At 38.9% G+C, this 27186-nt stretch overlaps 2 protein-coding genes across 7 annotated transcripts in view; both read left to right on the top strand.

The window, feature by feature from the left end:
- LOC307250927 (CUGBP Elav-like family member 2) overlaps positions 1–10950 on the top strand; it is a 28266-nt gene extending 17316 nt beyond the window's left edge. For 3 of the 6 annotated variants that reach the window (XM_080028199.1, XM_080028202.1, XM_080028198.1), the window contains 6 exons: positions 2743–2806; positions 3276–3401; positions 3992–4111; positions 5520–5696; positions 5840–5986; positions 6557–10950. In XM_080028199.1, the coding sequence (XP_079884325.1) occupies positions 2743–2806; positions 3276–3401; positions 3992–4111; positions 5520–5696; positions 5840–5986; positions 6557–6684 (762 nt within the window). In that variant the 3' untranslated portion in view covers positions 6685–10950. The remainder of the gene's footprint in view (positions 1–2742; positions 2807–3275; positions 3402–3991; positions 4112–5519; positions 5697–5839; positions 5987–6556) is intronic. The other 3 variants (XM_080028201.1, XM_080028200.1, XR_013844892.1) reach the window with 2 other exon arrangements.
- A 4094-nt stretch (positions 10951–15044) lies between these two features.
- On the top strand, positions 15045–26960 carry dhtkd1 (dehydrogenase E1 and transketolase domain containing 1). Its single transcript, XM_080027180.1, has 17 exons — positions 15045–15277; positions 15577–15729; positions 16385–16596; positions 16697–16891; positions 17259–17528; positions 18325–18496; positions 18675–18873; positions 19475–19787; positions 19887–19971; positions 20155–20294; positions 20407–20557; positions 20667–20773; positions 21977–22141; positions 22234–22319; positions 23610–23776; positions 25940–26025; positions 26135–26960. Exons 1-17 carry the CDS (start codon positions 15106–15108, stop codon positions 26234–26236), a joined length of 2775 nt encoding a protein of 924 aa, XP_079883306.1. The 5' UTR covers positions 15045–15105; the 3' UTR covers positions 26237–26960.
- The last annotated feature ends 226 nt before the right edge of the window (positions 26961–27186 follow it).

Below are 27186 nucleotides of genomic sequence, written 5' to 3' on the forward strand. Positions count from 1 at the left end.
ATACAGCAGCCATTTTGTCTTATCATAGGGAGAATATTTATAAACATTGGGATAGTGCAGAATTAATAAAGGTAATGTAATTTAAAAATACTGCAATTTTCAGACCTGAGCTCTGTACTGATTCAGCTCAGAATAGAACTATCTTGTCTCGCTCTTTGTGTTCTGGCTGAAGGCCGACATGTGACTTGCATATGCCTACTGTGATACTGAGCCAATGGGCTTGTGACTTAAACATGGGCGTAACATGAACAGCTGAGCCGTTTGTGTTTCTAAAAACTGGTTGAGCTGCTATTTCATCAATTCAAATACTTTTTGAAAACGGGGAATAGAGAGATTTTGTGTAGCAGTCCAAAAGCAAACATGACATTAGGTTATATTTTCCTAACAAACCAGACGGTCAATATGCAGAGTTTCTGTACATACCTCAAGTCCCATTTTACTCACTTCATTTATCATGGGGGGGACCGGATAGCTATTGGATCTCTAAAAAGCTATGTGCACATGTGTCCAAGAAGCAATATGAATGGAAATCCAATTATTGTATAGTGTAACTATGTCGGTAAGCGGTCCGTGGAAACAGCCACTCACTGTCTGATCCATAATGCATCCAGGGTCTGACTCCTCTGGCCTTTTGATGATGGCAGCTAAGATACATTACAATAATATTAACAGAGATAAGCCGAATACTGATTCTCATCAAAGCAACAAGAAAAAAACAGCTCTGGCGACTTGTACACAGATTAGACACACTGCGCTGCTGTAGAATTTATGGGATCCCTGGTCAGTTCAGGCATCAAATGATCTGTGTAAAAGATGTAGTGGTGGGAGTTAGAACCAGAACTGGTGGAGACTAAATTGTGTTCCCCCCTCAATTGTAGTTGACAAATAAGCTTAATTTATGCGTTTGAGTTGCATAATGGATTGCCCTTAGCCTATGCTAACTTAACTGTTATTGATGCATCAAACTGCCAAATATTGCTAGAAGAGTAAGTCTTGCACAGTCAGACCACACTACAGCTAGTTTGGATTTCCTTAAACCACTCAAAATGGTCTTGTACAGGGCTAAGCCCAGGAAGCAGCAGCAGCAGTGGTGTTTTTGCAAAATAGTTCCCGGGAAATCTTGTTTTGATGGAAAATTTGCTTGTGAAGAGGTTGGCAGTAAAGTGGCTAAATCCCATGATGATAGTTTTAGCTGAGAGATTGATTACAAGAATAACTTCTACACTTTTTCTACTTACCAAAAAGCTTTGGTAGCTTTATCACTTTATTCTGGACTAGAGGAGAGCCAACCCTGATCACTCAAACATCTGTTTCTCAATGAACAAATTAACGGAACAAAGCATCACACACTTAAAGATGAGTGTTTTAAAGCCAAAATTATACCACCTCAGGGCTCAACAATAAGGATTGCCCGACGTCCCGGGGCAAGTAAAATGCCATGTCGGGCCAGTAACTATGACAACTGGCATGCCCGACCGGGCAACCAGGAGGTTCTGCTGAAATTCTTGAATAATAAAAAAAAAAAATCATATTTCTTATTTAATTTTTTTGAATCGCCAAATACAATTTATCTATCTATGGTCTATTTTCATATTTAACTGGTGCTAATTATTACATTAACGCTAATTTTTGTGCGCGTAGTGTCTGCTACGTTGCATCTCTCCTCTCCTCTCTGCTCCGTTTTGTGAAGGGGGGGCGGGGCTCTACTGCAGATACACACACACATACACACGCAGACTCGGCACAACACCGGTGAGCACACATACACCCAGAAGAGAACTACACGCAGTAGGTTGGTGTGACAGAAAGTCCAAAAGCCAACGAGTACATTATAAATGGAGTGAAGTGAAGTCGACCCCGACCGTCTGAAAAGCAGCTAAAATATCCGCGTTTTTTAAATGCATTATGTACCCAACGTGAATCTAGTAGTAGCGAGGATGCTAACGTTAGCTCTGCTGCTAGTAGCCTAGTAGCCTAGCAGTTAATGTGCAGTTCAACACAAACATCATCAACAGTTATCAGAGGAGCATCTTTACAGCCTGCATAGATCTCAATAAATGGCCAAGAGGTGTCTGACTTCACATACCATGAGGCAGTGGAAGCTTAAAAGTAAGCTACTGGAAAAGTGTTCAAAACAGCCTGTCCTGAGCCAAATTTTGAGATTTTGAATCAAATCAAAATCACTCATACACACATTAAAATAATAGCAAAAAAATATTAAAACAGATTGTTGTAGGCCTAAAAAAATGTTTGCAGAAAGAAGTTTTAAAGAATTGCTGTTGTAAAAGGAATAAGGTAAAACAAATAAAAATAAGTGCTGTTAAAGTTCTTTACATGATTTTTGTTTGCATAAAACATGTCTCGTTTGCAGTTATTGTAGGTTTAGAAACAAAAAAAATTACAAATGTTCCAACTCAAATAATATTTGAATAATAGCCTCCACTTTCAGTATGACCCTTAACTCATCTATAATACTGTCCATGATTTGTTTATACATTGTCAATAAAGAGCGAATATAACAATTATTTGAACACGCCTAATAGAAAAAAAAATTGTATAGGGGCCAGTAAAAATTTACTTCGGGCAAGTAGAATTCAGACCCACTTGCCCGACCGGGCAAGTGAAAAAAAACCTTAGCGTTGAGCCCTGCACCTAATCTTGATTATACTATAGATTATAAACCTAGTTGTGTTTTCCCCTGTTGATACTTGAATTCATTCCTTCTTTCTTTCTCCTTCACAGTTGCTCCAGCAGGCCACATCCACCAGTAACCAAGGCAGTTTTAATAGTATGCAGAGGCTAGGAGGTAAGTTCATCCTTTGAAACGTTGAGACCACTTTTCCTATGTCATCCTCTATCAATGAACAAGGTGACACTTTCCATGTCAGCAACCTTGTGACTGATTGCTCTGTGCCCGCACGCTTCTAACTGCAGTAAAAATGCCATTACTCTTTCAGATCAGAGACACATTAATAATCAGGATGTTAATTTAGAACTGTGCAGGCAGCTGAAAGACGAGCACAGGACAGCCCACACCATTTTAATAGTGGGGCTGGTTTTATATATGGGAACCTGCTTTCTGGTCTAAAACAAATACTGCATTATCAAATATACAATATAATAGGTATGTTTTTAAATTGATGGCATATTCCCAACAAAAATACTTCTTTTAAACTGCAGATATGTATACTTTATTGGTATTTCTAGAAAGGTTTGTGCCCCCAGAGTTTTATCAGACATCTTTGATGATCACCTCTGTTGCTTCTTTCTCTCAGCGGGTGTGAATCCCCTTCAGCTGCAGAACTTGGCCACGTTAGCTGCTGCAGCCCAGAGTTCTGGCAGCCAAACTTCCAGCAGCGCCCTTTCTTCAAACAGTGCTCTGGGAGCCCTCGCCAGTCAAGGTAATTAAACACTTACACGAGCTGAATTCTAAGTCTGTGCGTGTCTGACATACAGTATTAAGTACTCAGGAAGTTGTACTTCACGGATGTGTTTTGCTTGCTTAGTTATTACTAAATTGACCCATGTTTAACTTTGTCTGTGTCCACATACCATTTAAATCTAAAAAGATTCCTCTCCCTTTTGAGATGAACATAGTCACAGCTAGCCCTGCTGCCGCTATGATGGTACCCATCAACTGCTCGGCAAACCCCCCTCGTCCTCTATTTTCGTAGTGGCCCTCAGCGATAACTCATTTACTTAATGGGAGTTAATCACCCACGTATAAAATTTTATGAGAGCCCCCTTTTCCCTTTTAATATGTGTAAATATACATTGGCTCCATCTGTCTGGGATCAGCATATTGCTGCTGCAGTAATGACCTCTTCTCGTTAAGAGGCATATTTTTAACTGCCCCACTCACTGCTGTGTCATCCTCATAACCATAACAATTAGTGGCAAAGCTGCGCCAAGAGTTTTCGACATGAGAAAGTTACCCCTGTGGTAACCTGTATGTCTTTAAATATGTAATATGTTTTTTAATTGTCTTTAGCTGGTTCAACAGGTTCCAGCGCTTCTGCTATGAGCACCTTGGCATCTCTGGGTGCCCTGCAGGGTCTCAGTGGGACCTCAATGGGCCTCAACCTCAACGCTCTCACCAGCAGCATCAGTGGTAAGAAAAGTTGCTTTAAAGCTAAAATAAATTCACATGGTTTCTAACAGTTGCAGACTATCTTTAAAAGACTGAGAAATCTCACTGTTATGGAGTTTCGGTTTCCCTTGTCTGGTAGCACACAACATATACACTCGGTGGCTACTTTCGATGGTACACCTATACTCCAACACCCAATTTGCAAACATGGGGAAATATTAGAAATATGTTCAATATAATGCAGTCCACATTACCACTATATATGACCACAGTCAGTGTTGAATTAATGTCTTTTGTAAGGTCTTTTAACCCATTGATGACTATGGCAATCTAGGATGCATGTCCTTAATGCCTGAGGGTTTTCTGAAAAAATAGTACGAATTGTCAAGTCTACCAAAACCTTAATATCTAAGCCTGTGTAGCACATAGAAACATGAAATAAAATGCATTTAAAAGTTAAGGTTCACAGGTTTTATTTAAACATGCTCCCTTAGCGCTTACAAACCAACAAATATTTCTAAAAATCGTCAAAATTAGATGAATTAGAAAATTATTAAATATCGTTAATAAATAGATGCAATGTGTTGTGTGATTTTCGTCAGTAGTCTATAGTAGACCTTGATTCTGCGCACCAAACGCCACTAACTGTTCTGTCGCTGACATAGCTGGCGCATTTTTTTTATTATTTTGTTTTATTTTTTAATTTTAAATTTTTTTGATTGACATGATTTTCGGCAAACCACACAACTTTTGGGTGGTCACGTGGTCTTAAAAAAATCAACAAAACCCACCTCATGTGTATTTGAACCAATGACAGTGCATTCTATGCTGGGAATGCCATGAAAATTAGATAAAGTAATAATGCTGCGCGACGCAGCATCAGGCAGGAGAGCCAATGTGGCATCGCGGAGCAGCTGTCATCAATGGGTTAACATATACAATCCTAAATTTGCTTTGTATTATGTAGAATATGGCAGAGCTGTTGTATTAAAGCTGGGGTGGAGAATTTGGGGAGAAAATAGCAGTTGGGATAGAGATTTTAATCCAAATACCTCAACCGCTCCACTTGTTCTCTTTGGTCCCTCCCCTATGGTCCCTCACTGACACGCTCTACACCAACAACGTCGGTGCCAAAGTGAATGGACAGTGCCAACAGCCATTAAGAACAGAGAATATATATTTTTTTTTAAGAATCGGAGCCTCGCTCTGATTGGTCAAAGTGTACCGCTCATGTTCATTTTGACCAATCGGATATCACATACCCCAGCTTTAAACTGTATATTTAAACCTCAGTGTTGCAACGGAGTGTAGCCTGATAGCTAAAGGCTGTAAAACTATGTTTTTCTGCCCCCTGTTGTCCAACACATGTAATGCTTTTACATGCCATCCCAATGAGGTTACAGCACATTAATTTCTTTCTCTTTTACAGGTATGGGGGCCATGAACGGAGGCCTGGGAGCCTCCATGGCCAACGGATCAGCAGCCAGCTCCATGGATGCTCTGACCCAGGCTTACTCAGGGATGCAGCAGTACACAGCCTCCGCCCTGCCGTCCCTCTACGGACAGTCCCTCCTGCAGCAGAGCATTGCTGGCAGCCAGAAGGAAGGTAAGCAAATCCTTGGCGAACACCCAACAAAATCTGCCAGTACTTCTACAAATAAATAAATAATGTACTGGTACATTTCTAAATAAAATGACCTGGAACTAAATGAAACTAACTTGAGTTTCTTGTTTTATTTCCAATTGGAGTGGGGCCAGAGGGCGCCAACCTGTTCATCTACCACCTGCCCCAGGAGTTTGGGGACCAGGATCTCTTGCAGATGTTTATGCCTTTTGGAAATGTGGTCTCTGCTAAAGTCTTCATTGACAAACAGACCAATCTGAGCAAGTGCTTTGGTAAGTGTGTCTTCTGAAGCCCTCCTCCATTAAATCTTATTATAACTTCCCAACCTTTTTAGATTAAGCCCTCTATCAGTTCCCAATGATCATTTTCAGGCACTGAAAAAAAAAAAAAAAAAAAATCCTGTTTTCACAAGTTTAATCATTTAGTTGCATATTTAATCCATTTCAATATACCATTTATTGAATTTTAACTAAATATGAAGCGAAGACATGTTGACATTTTCTCTTTTTATTGACTGGAGATTTAGGGATTGTTCTAATTACTTTTCAAAGTAATTTTTTTTTTTTTTTTTTTTTACCAGTTGATTTTAAAAATGTTTACTCAAATAATTTGAGTAAATTATATTTTTACTCGCTTATTTATATAACCATTTGTTTTTGGTAAGGTTAAATATCCTTTACAGTTGCTTTACTTTGTTCCACATGAGAGCAATAGTTCTGTCCTCTATTCACCTCATGTCCTTGAAGTACAACACTTAGTTCCTGGCAGCAACCCTGTTGTAGAGACAGTGTGGTGTTGCTATTTAAATGTATGCATCACTTCCTCCACCTTGTTGTTCTCAGGGTTCGTCAGCTATGACAATCCTGTGTCCGCGCAAGCTGCCATCCAGGCCATGAATGGTTTCCAGATTGGAATGAAGAGGCTGAAGGTTCAGCTGAAGCGCTCCAAGAACGACAGCAAACCCTACTGATCCTCGCTCTGGGGCCTCCCCCCCTCCCCTGCTCTAATGCTAGCACTGCTAGGGTAAGTTCACCCTCCAGCCAAGGTCACCACAGCAGAGACTCAGTGGGGCCAGGGGAAAGGAGCCCGCCACATGAGGGAGACTCCTTCTATTCCTAAAAAACAAAATGGTTGCAATGATCTTTCCACATTTGACTGTATTTCATTCCTGCGGTTTTATCATGTTATTTGAGTCGGATTAAATATTTTAATGTATATGCTTATTTATGACTATCACTGGAGTCAGTGCTCGCTGGAGGTATTTTGTGTCACTGTAATTAGTGGAGAGCATCAGGTGTGTTTCCATGCCATTTCATTGCCTTCAGGTCAAGCTAGACAGGTTGACTAAGGATCAGTTGTTGCGTTGAAGGGCTGAAGCCAGGCCGTGTAGACCCCGAGCCCAAAGTTTCATCCTGTGTCTGGCTTCTTTTTTTTTACATGTAGTCCGTGTCGTTCGTCTCTCATTCTCAATGTGAAAAACGTTTGCACTCTGAATTCTTCAATCTCCTTCCCCAACCCACCTTTGTCTGTCTCCCTCTGTTTCTCTCCGTCATTATCTAAGCCATTTTGAGCTAGGCTACCTCTCTCTTTTCTCTATTAACAACCTTCCAGTCATTCCATCCATCATCCTAGTCTCCCACAAGGGGACTGGCTCTAGATGGATCTCTTTGGGTGCCAAGTATACAGTTTTTGCATGTTGGCGTCTCTGCCATATGTCCTTGTGGTGTCACTTTTTCTTAAATATGTGGTGTTGTTGTGTGTTGGGTGAAAGGGGGGGATGTTTACTGCACTGTCCTTTACTGTATGTGGTGATTGCCGTAGTTTTTGTTGTTTTTTGTGCCTCATGGCTAAACGATTCTTGTGCTGTGCCCCTAACTTTCTCTTCTCTCCTCTTTGTCTTCTCTCTCTCTCCCTCTTCCTTTCGTGTTTTTGTTCCTTTTTTAGAACAAATCTCCATGCCTGTTTGCTCATCATTAGCCTAGCATGTCTTCATGATGTTGAAAGCCAAGCCAAACTCCTGGCCTCATCATCCCACCATTGTCTGTGATGTCTCTCTAAGCTCGCCTGACCAATACCTGGCCACCCACTGACCCTTGACCTTAGCCCAACCTGATTTTTCTGCATGTGTATTCATTATTTTTTGGGGTTTCTTCTGTATAGAAATGTGACAGGTGGGAGAGAGGTCAAGCAAATCAATGTGAAATCTTACCTGCGTTGAATTCAGTTAAGAGACCTTTGTTTGTTTTTTGTGAATGTTTTAAAAACCTGTGGGATTTTCTTATTTTTTAATTTAGCTTTTTTATGTTGCTTTTTTTTTTCTTTTTTTTTTTTTTTTACCTCTCTCAGTAAAGTTCACTTGAAAGTTGAATACAGGGATTGGCACACGGCTGTGCTATTTTGGTGCCATTAGCAATATGTTGGCTTCTTAAGAAAAAAAAAAACAGACCACTTTCCAACACTTTTGAAAGTCTGACCAGTAAAAGCCCTCTCAGTGCTCTGTAATGATCTCTACATTTTGCAGGCAGTGTGGAAATTTACACCGAGGCTATTTAAAATGATATTTTCTTTTTGATTTACAAAAATATTCAGTGTATCTACTTTTTTTGAACTATTGATGGCACAATAAAAGGTACATTTGCTCTGTTTGGAGAAATGACTACCTACATGAGTCAACTTTTTTAGAACTGATTCACAAATAGACAATCTGTGGTTTAAATGCACACTTAGATTACCTATATTTTATACCATTGAATCTATAGAAGTTTAACTAACAGAACCCAGGCAAAACTTTGGGTTTTTTGTAGATTATGTTATGTAATGTCATCTGTGTAGGGGGGTCTTCAGTGTATTACATTTTTAAAGAGGACTAAAAATCAGTTTGATCACCGTGGCCGTTTGAGCATCATTTCTAGTAAATTAAAAACACACCAAGTTTAAAAAAAATTAAAATCCTCTACATCAATTATTTCAACTTCTGGGAAAATACTTTTTTTTTTGAAGTGTCACAGTATGTGGACTTACTTTGTTTTCCTGCATATACATTTTTTTAGTACTTAACTTTCATGGTACGTCTTGTTGACTTTCTGTGAATTTCTCATTACTTAATGAATTAATGGATGTTTCACTTTGGTTTAGTTTGGATGCCTCATGTTGAAAGATGATTTGCAATGTCTGTTAATCATACAGATGCCAGACAATGTCTTTTTTTGTTCTCTTTATTTTGTTGTTGAAGTGCCCATGTGTCAAACTGTGTTTTTGAATTCACACAACATGCTTTCCTGTGATATTAACCTATAGCTTTTCTTTACACTCAAACACACTCATGTGCACACACTGCGAAACACACACATGACACTTCCTGTGGTTGTAAATGTGGGAGCCCCTGAAGAAGAGATCACTGGACACAACACACAACCTGTGGGCACATTTGTAGACACACTCACACGCTTTTTTAAGTTCAGTTTATCACTGATTGTTCTTTTAAATGACTTCCAGTATCATGTTTGAGTCATACACGGTGCACAGCACATTAGTACTAAATCCACCACAATAGTGTTGGTTTATGAATACATTCCATTTTTTCAGCACAAAGTTTACACTTTTTTTTACCGGGGTGGTATTTTGTCTCTTGAACTAAGAAATAAAATAAAATTACACTTCACCCCCAAAGAAGGGTTCCCTAAAATCTGCGTACCTGATGGCGCTAAAGAGTTGTCAACTCAGGGGCTTTTTTGTGTGTGAAACTAGACATACACACAGGAATTTACGACATCAAAAAATGCACAATTGTCACCATTTGACCTTTTTTCTGTTTGGATTTTTAATTTAAATTTCTCAAAATTCATAAATATTGAAAAGATGAAAAAAAAACCTAAGAATGGTACCAAATTTGAATCCGTGCTCGAGGGAAAGTGTGGGAGTTTTGTAAGGAAACATTAAGCACAATTGTGGGAGTGAATCCCTTTGCAGAATGGTGTGTGTATGATCATGATCCCAAAACTTTCAAGGTACCACTGATTTCACTTTTTAATATGGGCATGTGCTTTTTACAGTGTTTTTCTATCCAAATGCAATACAATATTCAAAGTGCCATATATACGTCTAGAAACTGCCTACACATCCTTATTAGGCCTTGGTTTAGAGATTGCTGCAGTTTAGCCTTTTTTGTCTATTTATGCCAGTGTCATGAAAGCTCTTATCACCTGCTCATGTCCCCCCTTTCTCTCTTACCCCCCTCCCCCCACTCTGTGTTGAGTTTTTGGTAAATGTGTATTGTGATGTACTCTATTTGAACAGTTGGTTTAAAAACATGTAGATAAACAATAAACTTCCCTATACATTTGAAGGTTAAAACTCTTTCTTAGTGAGTGTGAACACCTGCACCGTAACAATTTTGCGATACACTTTGCGGTGATCGGATGTGGTAGTAGGGTTTTGGATCTAGAAAAATGTCAAGCTAAAACTCTAAAGGAAAGACAACAAGATTTTATAGTCAAACACTGAATTGATGGTAGATTGGTGGCGATATGCAGTGTATGGTGAGGTGTTACTGTGAATGAAAAATAAAATAAAAAGCAATGTACAGTCCACATTGGTCCCAACAGCAGGAACTTGACTCACTTCAGGGGCTTCCATCACAAATCCCGTTCGAGCTCTAACAATCACTTTCTTTTTTTTCTGTGTGTTCATATTCTGAAGTGCTATTTTTTTGACGGTGTGGTAGCTTTGCATTTCTAGATATTGTCTTGATCCAAAAGAGAAAAAAGGAGAAAAAAAATCTTGTTATTTTCTTGTCTGATAATCGGTAGGACTGGGTTCATGATCCACCAATAATTTAATAGATGTTTTATCTTGTCTTGATGAAAGCCAAAGTGGTGCATCTTGATGTGATCTGTATTATTACATACAGTAGTTTTTTTTCTGTTAAGTCAATATCAATTTTTTGAAAACAGGGTGGGATTTGAAAAAAAAAAGACATACAGGCTTTCCAATTTCTACAACTGGTTGTTCATATGTATTTTGTACCAGTGAAGCTTTTTATATTGGAAATTAAAGAAAAAAAAATCTATATTGGAAAAAGAAATTGTCTGGCCTCTCAATGTGGCCTCGCCTTGAGTTTGGCCTCTTGGTGGTGTCAAGCAAATTTCTTTCTTTTTCGTTTTGTTTTTTGTCTCTAAAAGATGCCTGATTTTGATTTTACTTTGCGTGTCCCTCACTTCGGTAATCAATTTCAGTTTCTGGGGAGGGAGGGAGGGAGGGTTGGGATCCTCTAAATCGTGGTAAGTTCCATGTTAGTATTTGTGCTGTCCACATAGTTTAATGATCATCGAGATTTCGACAACTTGTGTGGATAATTGTCTTAGTTGAAGAGTTAACTATCTATCTGTTTAGTTTGAGCCTTGCTTTTTACCTGTGTAGAGTTTTCTGTTTTCCCCATAGAGGAGTGTGTAGCCGAAATACTCTGTGTTCTTTTTTGGTCAATGTTTGTTCATGTGTGGTGTGTTTCTTTGCCTCTGTCTCCAAATTAAACCATATCCCCTAATATGGACGGTGTGTCTTTGTGTTGTGCTTGTCCAGTGTTGTAAAGACATTTTACAAACCACCCCCTCCCTCCCCCAGTGTGTCATGTCTCGCTAACTTGTTTCTCTTTGTTGTGCTTTTCTTTGCTTGTTTCTGAGCAGTATCCAATTTTTTAAACTCTTGATAATTCCTTGGTGTTTTTTTTTTTTAACAATATATTTATTGGCTTTTCTTATTTTCAACAAAAACAATACAAAGAAGCACCACAAATATACAAACAATACTTACAAACAAACAAAAACAAATAAACAAATACAAAGTACAGCTCAAGTCAACAGAGATTGAATTAAGGCCACAGGAAACAGTTCACATTTCAGGCCGATCAAAAGTCACCGTTCACAAGTTCAGGCTTAGGAGACTCCTTGAGCAATAATCAAAGAATGGTCCGGTCCAAGATAGTTCGAATAGGGCTGCCAGATTTTGTAGAACTGGTCCACTTTGTGATGTATAATATTTGTGAGATATTCTAAAGGAATCAACTCCAGTAAAATCTTCCACCAGCCATTAACAGAGGGGCTCTTATCATTAATCCACTATAACAATATATTTTTTCTAGCAGCAAAAGTTAGAATGTTGTATAATCTTTTGCCAGATTTAGAAGGTATAATTCTACTAGGTAGACCAACTCCTTGGTGTTTGATGAAGGCATTAATATTTGATTATTTTGGATTTAAGTAAAATGCTATTCTTAATTTTAACTGGGCTTCTTGTGCATCTGTGACGCTGCAGCCCAACGTATTTACTAAATATAAAGTTAAAAATAATAGTTGTGAACGCCTTAAGTTTACACTCTGTAGTAGTAGTTAATTTATTCATTGATTTGACCCTTAATATTGTTAAAACTTAAATCAATTAATTAATCAGGAATTAATTGGCAGTCACTTGATTTATAGTTCATTTCTAATCAAAAATGCTTCACTTACTAGTTCCAGCTTCTCAAATGTAAAACAAACAATTTTAAGACATCTAGAGCTCTGGGAATTGTAATTGGTGCTTTTATGGATTAAATGATCAAACAACTTAATAATGCAAATGAATGGCCACAGCCCTAGCCAAAAGTGACCACAGAAAATCTTCCTAAGAATATTCCAATGGTTTCTGACCTCACTAAATATCAGGAGGTGTGGCTTTCTGATGGCACAGACTTCACTGATTGTTTTGGATTTCCACAGCATCAGTGAAGAACTTGTGTCTTACTGATTTGCATAATCGGGCTCCAATGCTTTGTATCTTTTAAGTTAATATAGACAGAGTGTTTACATTTCTCACATACTGAAGACCAGACCTACAGTATTTCCCAGAGTTTCATACTCCACCATGTGATCTGGATTGTACCACCTGTAGAGAATGAGTTTCACTGTAACACTGCATAATAAAGGCGAGAGTGAGTTATTTCTCATGGGACAAAGAGCCTCAACCCACCATTTAACCAAGACACATGTTCTGCCGCATTGCATCATGGTCTGATGACATTGGCATACTTATTATTGTAGAACTGATATTAAATAGTACCTACATCCAAAAACTTCTTTGTGCATCTGGTGTTCACCCATGTTTTGGATGGCTGAACAATGATTTGCTTTCAAACCTGATTGTTGGCAGCCAGAATGTAAACAACATTTTTAATAGCATGAATATCTCTGGGTTGAGTTTTTCTTTTAAAGAGGATTACATGGAATGATGCAATTTGTTTCCATGAGGTCAATTTTCAAAACACATTTGGATGTCATTTTTCAATAAGGTTGCAGTGAGATCAACTTTGCTCATTAAGTCAATGACCATTATGTTTCCGATAGAAACCGGACAATTGGGGCAGGATGATATTCAGACATGAGAACAAAGAACCCTCATTGTAGATATGAAAGATTGGAAACCAATTGCTTTTATCCAGGAAATAATGGATTTAGAAGGTAAATTAAGCCCTGTCTCTTTGGAGTGAGTGAATGGGTCCTTAAAGCAGTATAATGATTGTCGATGAAAACTTTAAATCCTCAAAACTTTCCTCCTTGTCTGCTTTCCGCCTATTATAACAAATTGAACTTGATATTTTCCCTTCCACAAGAGGAGACATATTAGGACTTCTAAAAGCAAAATAAAGTACAGCAATTATTATGTTTACATCTCCCTACCATTCTCCTATGATGCTGTGAAATATCTCCACCCAGTGGTGCAGCTCCTGCAGTTGAACAGATAAATCCACTATACATTTGGCCTTATGGTGTAAGCAGGTGCACTATGTCACTTTCCGTTTGGTTCCAGGTGCCTCAAAATATTTAAATTTTTATTTATGATGATAGAATTATTAAATAATCAGATTTACATATATGTCTTAAAGGGACACTGTGTAACATTTTAAGTAATGTATTACATACTTTAAATACTAACTGCAGGCTCTGCAAATGTAAATAAATCTCCCTTCCCTGAAACTGCATAGTGCACCTTTAAAGGTGTCAGCGCATTTTGGGTCAACATCTGGATAATACATCAACTATACAGCTGTCTGTGTGAAATCACAGGAAAACTATACAATAGTTTGTACAGCTACTTTGTTCAACTATACTTAAGTATACATTTGAGGTACTTGCGCTAATTAAATACTAGTTTAACAAACCAAAATATAGATAAATGCATATGGCCTACATGATTCAAATGTATTATTTGACCAGTTTAAAAAAAATTGGTCCTGAAATCCTCCCATCAACTGGGATCAGGCGTTAATCCAAAGGCCATAGCATATGAATCACACCGTTTTACTCACTTTAATTTGACACTCTTCGTTATGAATGCTAGGCTATTTAAAAGTAAGTAGATGTTAGGGCAAATAATATTTTAACAAGCCTAAAATGTAGAAAACAGCAATCAACGCTTGAAAGCCTGGGCCCACTTGTATGATATAAGATATTATTAAATTCATGTATTTGTATTTGCACTTAATTGTTTGATTCAGTTGGCATTAGACTATTTGCCTTAAGTAAATAAAGGGATTTTGTACCAATTTTGTATGGGATCTGCCTATTTAGAATTCATTTAAGGAGGATGTTTGCATTGTTTACTGTATTTTAAAATAAAAACACCTACGTGATTTGCTGGCTTTTCTTTCTTTTGTTCATGGCAGTGCTAGACTGTAGTCCCAGTAAGAGCACTGGTAATCCGGATATAGTAATCTTGATTTTTTAAAATCTTGATCAGGGTGATCCAATGTTGGTTTGAAAAACTGAAATGGATTAGGCCTACCTGATCCCGATAGCAGAAAGGGTTTTTCCTTGAAAAACTGGCACAAAACTAAAATGGATTACCTGATCCCGATAGCAGAAAGGGGATTTCCCTATCTGGATAATTATTATACAGATTAATATCTTAACTCAACAACATGGGCTCTGATTTCCGATTTTCAAATGTGGATTATGGAATTTACGAGGAGCACCTTAACGCAACACAACACTCGTTTCTTGACACCTATGCGTGACACTTATTGGCCTCCTACGCATGGCTGACGTCATGATGATTAAGTTTACTTCACAATCACAAATTGTGTACACTTTTAGTCAGCTTCAACATAACGCACCGTAGCTCCTCGTGCATAACAAACATGCAACCCTGTTTTTGATTAATTTGAGGCCACAGCAAAACTTAAAATTTAAAGTGAAATATTTCCCGGTACCTTGTGGGCTTGTGAAACGTGAACGGAGCCTCGTCCAATCAGCTTACGATACGGCGTCTACTCCCTCAACAACGTGCCTCTCTCAGCAGTATGGCCGCCGTCTTGTAGCCACCGGTAGAAATATTTTAAGCTTTGTTCTTTAAAAAAAACATGTCGGCTCTACTTTTATTGAACAAGTCACTTTGCCGACTTCCACCGAATGTGGCTCGGCAGGTTGTTGGCTGCTGTTATCACACCGAGAAAGGTGTTTACGGTTACCGACCCAAACAGACCGAGAGCCGAGTCAAGCTGCAGACAGAGCGACTTGCGGCACTGAACCAAGGTCAGTTTGGGGTTTATTCACTGTGTTATCATTCATAGAAGGCTCTGGGGGTTCATTCACTTCAAAAAACAATCATCTGAGAATGAGGCACAATCTTTTGTTGTGATAGAATAACTTTACTGTCTAAGAAATGTCATTTATTCCCCTATATACATGTGTAAACAATATCCCTCCTGTTTAATGTGTCACTCAGATTGTTAATCATTAAGGAGGATGATTTTGTTGCTCTAGGTTTGACCAAGTGTTTGACATTGAAGCCACGTCCTGACATCGACATTATATTTTGCTTTTGTGCTCAGATCATGGTCTTGCTCGGCTGGTGGATGCATACAGAGCACATGGACACAAGGCAGCCAAAATTAACCCTTTACTTCCCCTCAAGCCTGTTGCTGACAGTGTCCCAGAGGTAGACATACTGAGAGGCACCATCACAGGACAACTCAACACCTCAGGTAAAATAAGAGGCATTTGTGGATGAAAGCTAGCAGAAAACCTGCATTGCAAGTTGGCTAATTACTTTGCCAACTCCTTGTTTTGTTACCATGTACATTGATAAAAAAAATTCAAATTTTCACAAACTTCACTGGATCATTCAGTCAAGTTAGTTAATGAATAGAATGTATGTAAAATACTCCCAACACAATTTTACTGAAGGGTAAGTAAAACAACAACAATAATAATAATAATAATAATAATAATAATAATAATAATAATAATAATAATAATAATAATAATAATAATAATAATACACCTTTCACATAAGAAATGCAGCTCAAAGTGCTTTACAATGTCAGTGAGTGCTTCACTATACAATATACTTAACAGTGTTTCCCACAGGTTGAGAATGAAAGCAGGTGCGCATTAAAGTTACATTGATTTTAATTTAAAAAAAATATAATGGAATAAAGGTTTTATCTACCTGTACGTATGTAAGTAGAGCCTATGATTGGGAAACAGGTGTAGAATGACTAAATATATTGAAAGTAAAATTGACAATGAAGTCCAACTTGATAACGAATAAAGAAGGAAAATAAAACCCACTTAGTATTAGGTTGTAATTTTCTGTCAAAATTGTGTTGCCACTGCTAATTCAACGTGCTCCTGTAGGTCTACCACACTTTGGCAAATCGGTGGCTTCTGTGGAGGAGGTGGAGGCCTACCTGGAGGAGACCTACTGTGGCCGCATGTCAGTGGAGACCAGCCAGCTGAGCAGCCTGGAGGAGAGGCAGTGGTTCGCCGAGCGCTTTGAGGAACTCAAGACGCAGAGCTTCACCGCCGAGGAAAGGAGGCAGCTGGCCAAGGTCATGCTGGAGTCTCAGGTAGGTCCAAGAGGAAAGAGGACATCATCATACAAATAACATGACATTTTTATCATGTTTCCCTGGCTAATGTCATGCATTTTATTCCTCACACCTGTAGGAATTTGACCACTTTCTGGCCACAAAGTTTTCTACTGTGAAACGTTACGGAGGAGAGGGAGCAGAGAGCACCATGGGCTTCTTCTACGAGCTCTTCTACCAGATGGCCCACAGCGGGGTCACTGACATCATCATCGGCATGCCGCACAGAGGCCGACTCAACCTCCTCACAGGCCTGCTCAAGTTCCCACCAGAGGTTAATCTGCCCCCTAGATTTAACATGTTTCAAATCATGACCAGACAAGATTAGATTTTAGTTTATTTTGCACTCTGCGGCACAAGCGAACGGAACGTCACAGCTGACTGACGAACAAAAATGTCTTTCAATGTTTAACAAAAAATAAACATTTGTTTGACTTATGATTATATTTACTCTGTTGATAATCTAATGTTTCTGTGCTTAGGTCTCTCTGCCTATCTTCTTACTGCAAATAGGTTCTGCTTTGTTTTTCTTTGTTAGGCACTTTGTAACAGTGTTAAGAAAGGTGCCATATACAAATGAATATATGTAAAATGTCAAGTGTCAGCTAACCTCAAACTGCACTGTTTTTCTTTCTCTGCAGCTCATGTTCCGTAAGATGCGCGGCCTCAGCGAGTTCCCAGACAGCTCGCCCGCCATCGGGGACGTGCTCTCTCACCTCACCTCCTCTGTGGAGCTGGATTTTGGAGCAGCGCGGCCTATTCATGTGACCATGCTGCCCAACCCATCTCACCTGGAGGCCATCAACCCTGTGGCTCAGGGCAAAGCCAGGGCAAGGCAGCAGCTAAAGCAAGAAGGAGACTATTCACCAGAAGAGGACGCCCAGCCGGGGGACCGAGTCGTCTGTCTGCAGGTACCGCTTCACAACAGCTCACACACACCAGAAGATTTAGTTAATAATCAGCTTATGCAATAGGCATACATACTGTATGTATATTTAACTGCACAAAACATATTTTTCTTTTAGTACCATGGTTGTGTTCATAGGGTTTTGATAAATGCAGAAATAATCTTTGCCCCTTTACAGTCCATTTATACTTTTGACAATTTTTTAAAGTATTATATGATAAGGTTTTCCTATTTTCTCTTTAACCAATGCACTAACTAGAATAAAGTGAAATGTAATTCAAATTTGGACACATGGAATACATGATTGCCTATCACTTTGTGTATTTAGATGCGGATCCACATTACAAATATGTAAATAATCAAAATAACATGTTTTAAAACACTTGTACTGTACTGTAAAAGTATTGGTCACAATTTCCCAAGTCGGTCTTTGTCATTGTCTGGTGAAATCTCATAGTTAGACTGAAGAAAATACATCTCGTTACGGCAAGTGCTAAAAGGAGGAAACCTGTTTGCACATGAAAATTGTGAACCTGTCCTTAATCCTTGGTTTGCTTGAAAACAACCTCCTTCATTAAAACAAAGGTCAGATTTGACACTCGCTGAATAAAAAGTCGCCATCAAAAAACGCTGGAGATAAACACATTTTTCCACAGTTTTTGTTTCCCTAAACCCCAACACCTAGTAGAGTTGACTTTATCTTTTCAGCGTGGGTAAAATGTCTGAAAGTGTCTTCATGTGAAGCAGAGAGTTTGCAATTTTTACCAAAACTTCAAGGCACTCTTTGTTCTTCCTCCCAGGTTCACGGTGACGGCTCTTTCACTGGCCAGGGGATCGTCCCGGAAACTTTGACCATTTCAAACCTCCCTCACTACAGAGTCGGTGGGAGCATCCACCTCATCGTGAACAACCAAGTGGGCTACACCACTCCGTCCGAGAGAGCCAGGTCCTCTATGTACTGCAGTGATGTCGGTCAGTATCAGGATAGTTAAACGTGTGCTCGTGTGTACATTTGAAATCCGGTAAAATCCCTTTTGTTTTTGTGATGGGGATTTGATTTTAAATTTGTATTTGATACTAGTTTAAATGCCACAGGTCATGTTATCTGCTTTATAATAAGACACCTACTGCTCACGTGTGCGTGCGATAGGTAAGATGGTGAACTGTGCTGTGATCCACGTGAATGGCGATGATGCTGAGGAGGTGCTTCGAGCCACCCGGCTGGCTGTGGAGTACCAGCGTCTGTTCAGGAGAGACGTCATAGTGGACCTGGTGTGCTACCGTCAGTGGGGACACAACGAGCTGGACGAGCCTTTCTTCACCAACCCCGCCATGTACAAAATCATCAGGTCAGTTCAGTTTTACCATTATCATTATCACTTCAAAAGTTGCTGTAACAACATACACAACATCTTTTTGGGGGATCCTAATGCAGACAATAAACCTGGATTCCGAAATTCCCTTATTGCATACAGAAAAGATATCGGCTTATATTTCAGCAAACTCAATTGAAATATCCCAATATCCACAGTCCAATCCTGTTGGTATTTGTCTGATTGTGAGTTAGACTCCCTTTATTATTTATTTTTCTAGATTGAAAACTTGTACAGCTGGCAAATTAGCAACGGAAAAAGAGCTTGTTCACATAAACAAAATATATATTTATTGTTTCACCATCCAATCACTATTTAAGGATCACATAAAATATTGAAGTCAAGAAGTCAAATGTTTGAGCTCTGAACAAAGAGACAAGGTTTCAACAAATATGGGATTTCTGATTAATATAAACAATGGTAATGTGTATCTTCAAAATTATGTGTTAACTCCAAACAATCTGAACCTTGTACGTACAGCATGTCCTGCTCTGATAATATGTTGTGATATTGTGGCGTATATTGTGTTCTGGTGAATGAAACAAGAGATTTTCACATTGTTGCATCATCCCCACAGATCCCGTAAGAGCGTCCCTGACTCCTACTCAGACGAGCTGGTCTCCGAGGGCCTGATGACAGACGTTGAACGTGACAAAATCAAGTCCAACCACTACGAAATGCTCAATGACAAGCTGTCCAACATGGCCCTGTACAGCCCTGCACCCACCAACCTGCAGGGCCGCTGGGAGGGTCTGGTGGAACCCCAGGCCAAGGTCACCACCTGGGACACAGGTGTCCCCGTCCCTCTGCTGCAGTTTGTGGGAGCAAAATCAGTGGATATCCCCGAGCAGATCCAGCTGCACAGCCACCTCGGAAAGACCCACGTACAGGTGCGGGGGGCGTCGTCTCTGTAATGTCTTTTGAATCGTCTTCTGTTGATGTGGCAGCATTTCAGTTCTGATTTTGTTATCCTTTCTTTGTGCTCTCAGGCTCGGTTGAACAAGTTAGTGGACGGGAGCAAACTGGACTGGTCCACAGCAGAGGCCTTGGCCTTTGGCTCTCTCCTCTCCCAAGGTCAGTGTTCAAGTGGCTACGAGGGGTTTTCAGTAGTTTTTTTTATTCTAGTGGGACCTTTGGACAAAAGCGGTAGGGTTTTTAAGACACCAGGAAATGTTTTGATATGTGAATATGGTTTAAGCAGAAAGTACATCAGATCAAATTAAAAATGTTGTAAATTTGAAATGATTGTTGTTGCAGGCTTTAATATTCGAATCAGTGGACAGGATGTTGGAAGAGGCACATTCAGTCAGCGTCACGCCATGGTGGTGTGTCAAGAAACCAATGACATGCACATCCCTCTGAACCACATCAGCCCAGAGCAAACCGGTTTCCTGGAGGTAAAATCCATTTAAAACAGATTAAAGATCAATGGGAACATAATCTCTCTAAAACATGATTTTGTTTAGAGCATTCATTCGGATATGATATGATGTCTTTGTGTGTGTTTAGGTGTGTAACAGCCCACTGTCTGAGGAGGCGGTGCTGGGATTTGAATACGGGATGAGTATCGCACAGCCAAAGCTCCTTCCCATCTGGGAGGCTCAGTTTGGAGATTTCTTCAACGGAGCCCAGATCATCTTCGATACCTTCCTATCTGGAGGTAAACTTGCCTTCAACTCATTCTCAAATACTCCCGTCATCTTTTAGATTTTAAAAAACTATTTAAACATCACATATGAAATGACTGTACAACCCCCCCTCCCCCTCAGGTGAAGCAAAGTGGCTGCTACAGAGTGGCATGGTGATCCTGCTGCCTCACGGCTACGATGGAGCCGGACCTGAACACTCATCCTGCCATATGGAGCGCTTCCTCCAGGTCTGTGTCATCAATGTCAAACAAATCCCCCATCTCTGTCTTTCATCTCATATGACAATGTGGCGTAACGACATGTTAAAGTCCTGCAAAGTCATCAGAATATTTTACCAGAAAAACCTTTGAAGTATTTTGTGGAGGTTTAATGTTTTACCTAAGCCAGTGCAGGGGTTATGTTTGCCCTCCCGTCCAGTTGTAGCTTTGAGCTATTTTTACTACAAACAATATTGAAAGACTTGCTTTCATAATTTTAGGACTAACCTTTACACTGTGTGTATGTGGGACCTGCAGACTGAGAATGAACAATTGAACTGAGTAGTCACATTACTGGGCATTTGTGCTAAAGTATCATGATAAACACAATTCACTCGATGTCAGAAGAAGCACATCATTATTAACAGGCCACTTACAGTCAGAGATAACGTTTCTTAATTGGGTGCCAGCAATTAGCGAACAAAAGACCTCAGATTTTTCCAATATTCCCTCCTCATTTGCTCATTCACTACTGCCTGTATAAGTGGAACTCTGTAGCTTTCACTATTGTGAGCAGTAAATTGAGATGTCACACACTTACTCATCAGTACTAACAGCTGTAGAGTCACGCGGCAGCAACAGTGTGATCCATAAATGTGACTCACACTTAATAGTAAAATAGGGGTCATTACAGATAGTGTGTCTGAAATTGTTGACTGTTGTTCACTATGCAGTCAGTTATATACAGGTAGTGTTTTTGACATTTGTGTTTAAACTCCATAGTGGGCTTACATTAAGGCACATGGGTACATAATGGGTAAATGTATTTTGTTAAAGGTGTTCCGAGGAACTTTCAGTTTTTGTTCATTATTGCTCCCCCTTTGGACAAAAGCGGTAGTGTTTTAATTATGCCGCCTGTTGGTCCTGGGTGAGAATAATCTTGACAAAGATATACAAATAGCATTCTTTGCACTGATGGTCTCGTTCGCTATAACATGTACTTTATGATCATCAGAGGAAAAATTAGACTGTTTCAGAAATATTTAAAAGTTCCTTGTAGCACCTTTGACTGCTGATAATATCCATTCATATTCTGTAACAAAGACTCCAAATTTACGTCTGGATAATTCTTAACTGAATGTCTGTTGTGTTCTTCTTGTTGGTTATGTGTTTATGTTACACATTACCTGAATTGTAAAGTCTTGGACTAACTCATCCGCTGTCGTCTCTTAGATGTGTGACAGTAAAGAGGAGGGAGTGGACGGTGACACTGTGAACATGGGCGTGGTCAACCCCACCAACTCTGCTCAGTACTTCCACCTACTCAGGAGACAGATGATCCGCAACTTCCGCAAACCTCTCATTGTGGTGGGACCCAAGACGCTGCTCAGGTTTTCGGTAAGCAACTGTAGAGGCTGTAAAATAAAAAAAACACAAATGATTAACATTTTCCATGTTAGTGACTGAATAATGTTTGTTGTTTTTGACAGGGGGCAGCGTCCAGTCTGACTGAACTGGCACCAGGAACATCTTTCAAACCAGTGTTGGGTGATACTTCGGTCTCAGCAGCAGAAAGGTACAGAAGGCCTATTAACTGCGGAAAAGCATTAGGGCCATAGGGAGGAAACAAATTTATATATATATATTTTAGATGTTTTTATTAGTATGCACTTCAAGAATTAAGCCGAAATTATATATATATCAGTGATTCTCGAGAACTTAGAAAAAACAGGGTGCAATGTTGAAAAAATACACACCCTATGTTTCGGCAAATTAAATTACATGTATGTATCCAACATATACTAAGCTACTGAGCTAAGCTTTGACACAACCTCTCAGCTTCTGTTTTTTTACCGTCATTGGCCGATCACCACCGTCAGATGTCATCTCCGTCAAATTTCCTGTCCGACGGTGTTGACATATTTAACGTTTCTTAAACATAACAAATGGAATTTATCTAGTAGCCATTTGGTTTTTCTTTTGATGTTAGGTGCTAGTATGAACTACTTCAGGAAAATAAAATGATCAAAACATTTCAAATTACTTCTTCAGAAATTGTAAGTCGGTGTTGACATATCATGGTTGTGACACAGGACTTTCAAGATTCGGATTGTAAAATATTCTAAAACTACAACACTTATCAGAGCCTGTCTGACTCTAATGTACTCTGCAGAGGTAGAATGTGACAAGAGGTCCTTCAAAGTGACAGCTGCCCCTTATTTCGCCTAATTTTATTATATTTTACATAATGAAATGTCTGACAGTGTTGACTTACAGTAAAGTGGTCCCACCACTTAGAATCCTTATAAAACATGAATGTTTTGTAGAAAAACTGTTTTAATAGATATGAGAGATTATTTAGTGTTGCTTTTGAAAAAAAGCTCTTTTTAATCATTTAAGTACACTTTTAATAGGTTTTATTGCATATGAAAGATTGAAACCTTCTCTGAGGACACATTGTTTTGGACGTTGTGATAAGATGACAAGTGTCATATATTTGACATAATAATGATCAAATTAAATTTAAGGGGATAATTGTGCTCCAGACATTCTCTTCTTAATCCCTAATAACATCTGCAATTTTAAATAATTGTAGTTTTAAACATAACAGCAGTTACATATGGAAGACGGCCTTTTGTCCCGGTTATCAAGAATCACTGATATATGATGATTTTTTCTTTTATTATAAAAATTAAGAAAAAAAATCCTATTCTTTCTTCCCTGTGGTCCCAAAACTCTTCCGTACTTAACAGACATTTCTAATTATTCTAATTTAATCTCATTCGCATAGACATTAACCTGCCAAAATAATCTCTAAAGCCTTCTCTCATTAATCCCAGTCATTTTTTTCTTCTATTCTACGTAGTGTCCAGAGGGTGGTGCTGTGCTCTGGTAAGCATTACTATGCCCTGCTGAAGCAGAGGGAGACGGCAGCAGCCAACCAGACCACAGCACTGATTCGTGTGGAGGAGCTGTGTCCGTTCCCACTTGAGGCTCTGCAGAAGGAGCTCAACAAATACACCAATGCCAAAGGTATGTGTGGGCCCCTTAGCTTCAGTGTATCTTTCTCTTTGTGTTGTATAAGTTTCAGCTTCTCCTGCTCCATTACAAGCAAACCAGGGCTTACTCACTAACAACTTAACACATTGAAAGTGACTGGATTTATATATTTATATAGTATATACAATTCTCATTGTTGTAATGGTAATTAACCTTGATCTATGTCTCAAATTGTGCCATGTTGGGTAATTGAATTTGAAAAAATTGGGCCTGCAAAAGTCCAAGAAAATTCTTAAATCGTATGTTGAAGAATGTGTAGAAACTCTGTGTAAAGGACCTGACTGTGTTCCTCAGCTACATTACCATTTCACCTATAAAAAAAACACAGTAGAAAACAAAATGAACAACCCCTACCATATCCCCACAGTTAATACAAATGTGGTGAAGGTCAGAATATTTGATTCCAGTTTTTATAACTTTATAACTTTTTCATATAATTTATTTACAATATGAATGAATCCATGTGGTTTGTTCATGTCTCAGTTAATAATTTTGCCTGAAATACGACATATATATTACAAGGGAGTATGTCTAAGAGGAAAAGGGATGCTTTTAATTTGGAGTCAGAAAATTAATAATACAGTAGGATATGCTATATTATGTATTTTCTTACATGAAGTTGACTGCTCAACTTAACTATAACTCTATAACCATAGTTAAATATATGCTGTAGTTTCTCTGTGCCCCCTGTTCCCCTTTTTAACATTTATTTTCCTGTGATATGTATATGTAATGCTTCAGGCATTTCCCTATGCTACATTACATAATGCAGTCTTTCTGACTGATGAGACAACTCTATTTATGATATAGTACTTTTCAGACACAGAGGAAAATCACAGTTCTTTACATTGAAATGCATTAAAACAACACTTCAGCCTCAATGGTAAAGGTTCAAAGTAAATAACAATTCAAACCAAAAATGTACCTTGATCTGAAGGGTTACGAGTCGTAACCTCAGATGTTCTGGAAGTGTTTTTTTTATTCAAATATGAATGAATTGGGTGGAGAAAAAGCTGTGTGTGTGTGTGTGTGTGTGTGTGTGTGTGTGTGTGTGTGTGTGTGTGTGTGTGTGTTTTGTTTTAATCCTCTTAACTTTGCATTTTCTGAGAAATCTACAAAGACACCATCGGGGCAGTCCGGTCTCCCAATATTTATCACACAGAAATGTTATTAAAGGTCATAACTGTGACAGAAATCCTTAAATTCTCAGTGCCCTGATGAGGTTGTTATAATCATTGTAGATGTCTGGCTACGTTTTTCAGTCTTCCACTCGAAGTGAGCAATGACCCTTTGACCTTAACTGACAACAAAACGCTCAGTTTCATAATTTTTTACTTGAATTAAAGTAATGTCCCGTTTTAATACGCACATTCACCCAACAATGCAGTCATCTCAATCTTAGTCGTGCAGAAAAACACATACAAAAGCTGCTACACCAGTGAGTCATAGTAAATTGAATGCCATTCAGAACTTCAATAGAAGTCTGACAGTTTATTAGTGAGTACTCAAGGCAACATTATACAACTTGATGGTGTATCTGACAAACACTGAAGGGCTGTTTATATAAAGTGTTTCTGTTATTTGGTCCACCCTCTGTAGTTTGAATCTACACTGCGACTGTGATTGCTTCATTTTGTGGTGCAAGAATGAGGAACTGCTATCGATGTAGCTCTTCTTTCACCCTTTTCTAGTTTTTGAGTTTGTCCGCTCTGCTTGGAGAAGGCTTTTTCTCTCTTCTTTCTGTCTGTTGTAAAAAACTAAAGGTATTCTGAAGGTTAACTAACCATATTCTAAGAGAATAAAAAATAAAAACCACACAATGGATTTCTGAAATATTTTTGAGATGAGGATGAGGTTTGTGCCCAGTCTGGATTTATTTTTATTTTCATTATTACAAATGTCATTATTTTCATTGTGAGGTTCAGGTTTCACTTCGGTTCTCTATTTCATTGTCCTCGTGTCCGCAAAAAACTGAGGCAAATTCAGTTTTAGTTTGGTCTGGAGAAGAAACGTTTCAGGAAAAAGTCACATGTTTGGTGTGAACTCGCCTTCATCAAAACATCATCATAAATCGTGTTCTCTTTTTCTTTTTCTTTCGACATCACGTAACTGATTTAAAAATACTCCCCCCTACAGAATTTGTATGGAGTCAGGAGGAGCCTCAGAACATGGGTCCATGGTCATTCGTGGCTCCAAGGTTTGAGAAGCAGCTGGCCTGCAAGGTGAGCAGTGTTTTTAAAATGATACAATCTGCAACTAGAATGCCAAATGAAATGAAGCGTTTGATATCGCACAACACACATACTAAACCGCCTGCTATGTCCTCCTCAGCTGAGGTTGGTGAGCCGACCTTCTCTGCCCGCCCCTGCTGTTGGTATCGGGATGCTCCATCATCAGCAACAAGAGTCCATCCTCACCGCTACCTTCTCCTAAGACTCAACCACACTGGGAACCAAAACATACCCAGCACCAAGCCTCAGCACTACACTACACACTATGTCCTGCTGTGGGGACCCTATATGTGCTGGTCTGCTGCACGTGGGACATTTTAGATTTGTAAGAGAAGGAACGTGCGGTTTAGAAATGAATTGCTCGATAAGATAAAGAACAAAAGAAAGGACATGTTGAAGAGAATAGCATTAATCATTTTATCTGTACTGTTAGTCGAAACACAGGTTTTAATTTTTATCTTGATGGTTTGAATTCCTGTCTGTCCCTTTTCTCTCATTTACTACGCCTGTATCCTTCATGTGTTTCGCTTACAAGGGCTATTGGAGGAAAGAAAAATATTGTGGTCCTGATGTGAATGGAGGCCTTGCAGACGATGTTTACAATGGGATTGTCGTAAATAAGCACTTTTAGCAGACCGTCGTAATTGTAGCACGGAGGGGGAGGGGTGTCGTGCATTTAGTCTGCATGAGCAATGTTTTTTTTCATTGAATATATCACAAACCACACTGCGCATTGACCTTGAAATGTTTATGTAAGAACGGGAGTACTTAAAATGGATCTCTGGACTAACAAAGAGAGTTGTTACCATTTTGACTGTGTATCAAACCTTGACACAGATGTATTTGGGATATTTTACGGTACAAATTTGTTGTCATTATCATTTAATCATAATTTAAACTGAGACTTTGATAAGTAATGGCATTAAAAAGGCTAATGTAAATAAACCAAATAATTTTATTCAAATAGAAATATTTTCAAATAAATCTATTTTCAAGTTCATGCATCATGTTTATTTATTTCTCATCTCATGTTTGTAAGAGCTGACTTACATGTTAAGCTTGAGATGTATTTGGAGTCCCAAAAGGGGAGTTTTTAATTTTTTATATATATTTTGACTGATGACAATCTTGTGTTTCATGCAAGAGTAGCAA

This window comes from Ammodytes marinus (assembly GCF_949987685.1).
Source record: "Ammodytes marinus genome assembly, chromosome: 5".
Taxonomy (NCBI): Eukaryota; Metazoa; Chordata; class Actinopteri; order Uranoscopiformes; family Ammodytidae; genus Ammodytes; species Ammodytes marinus.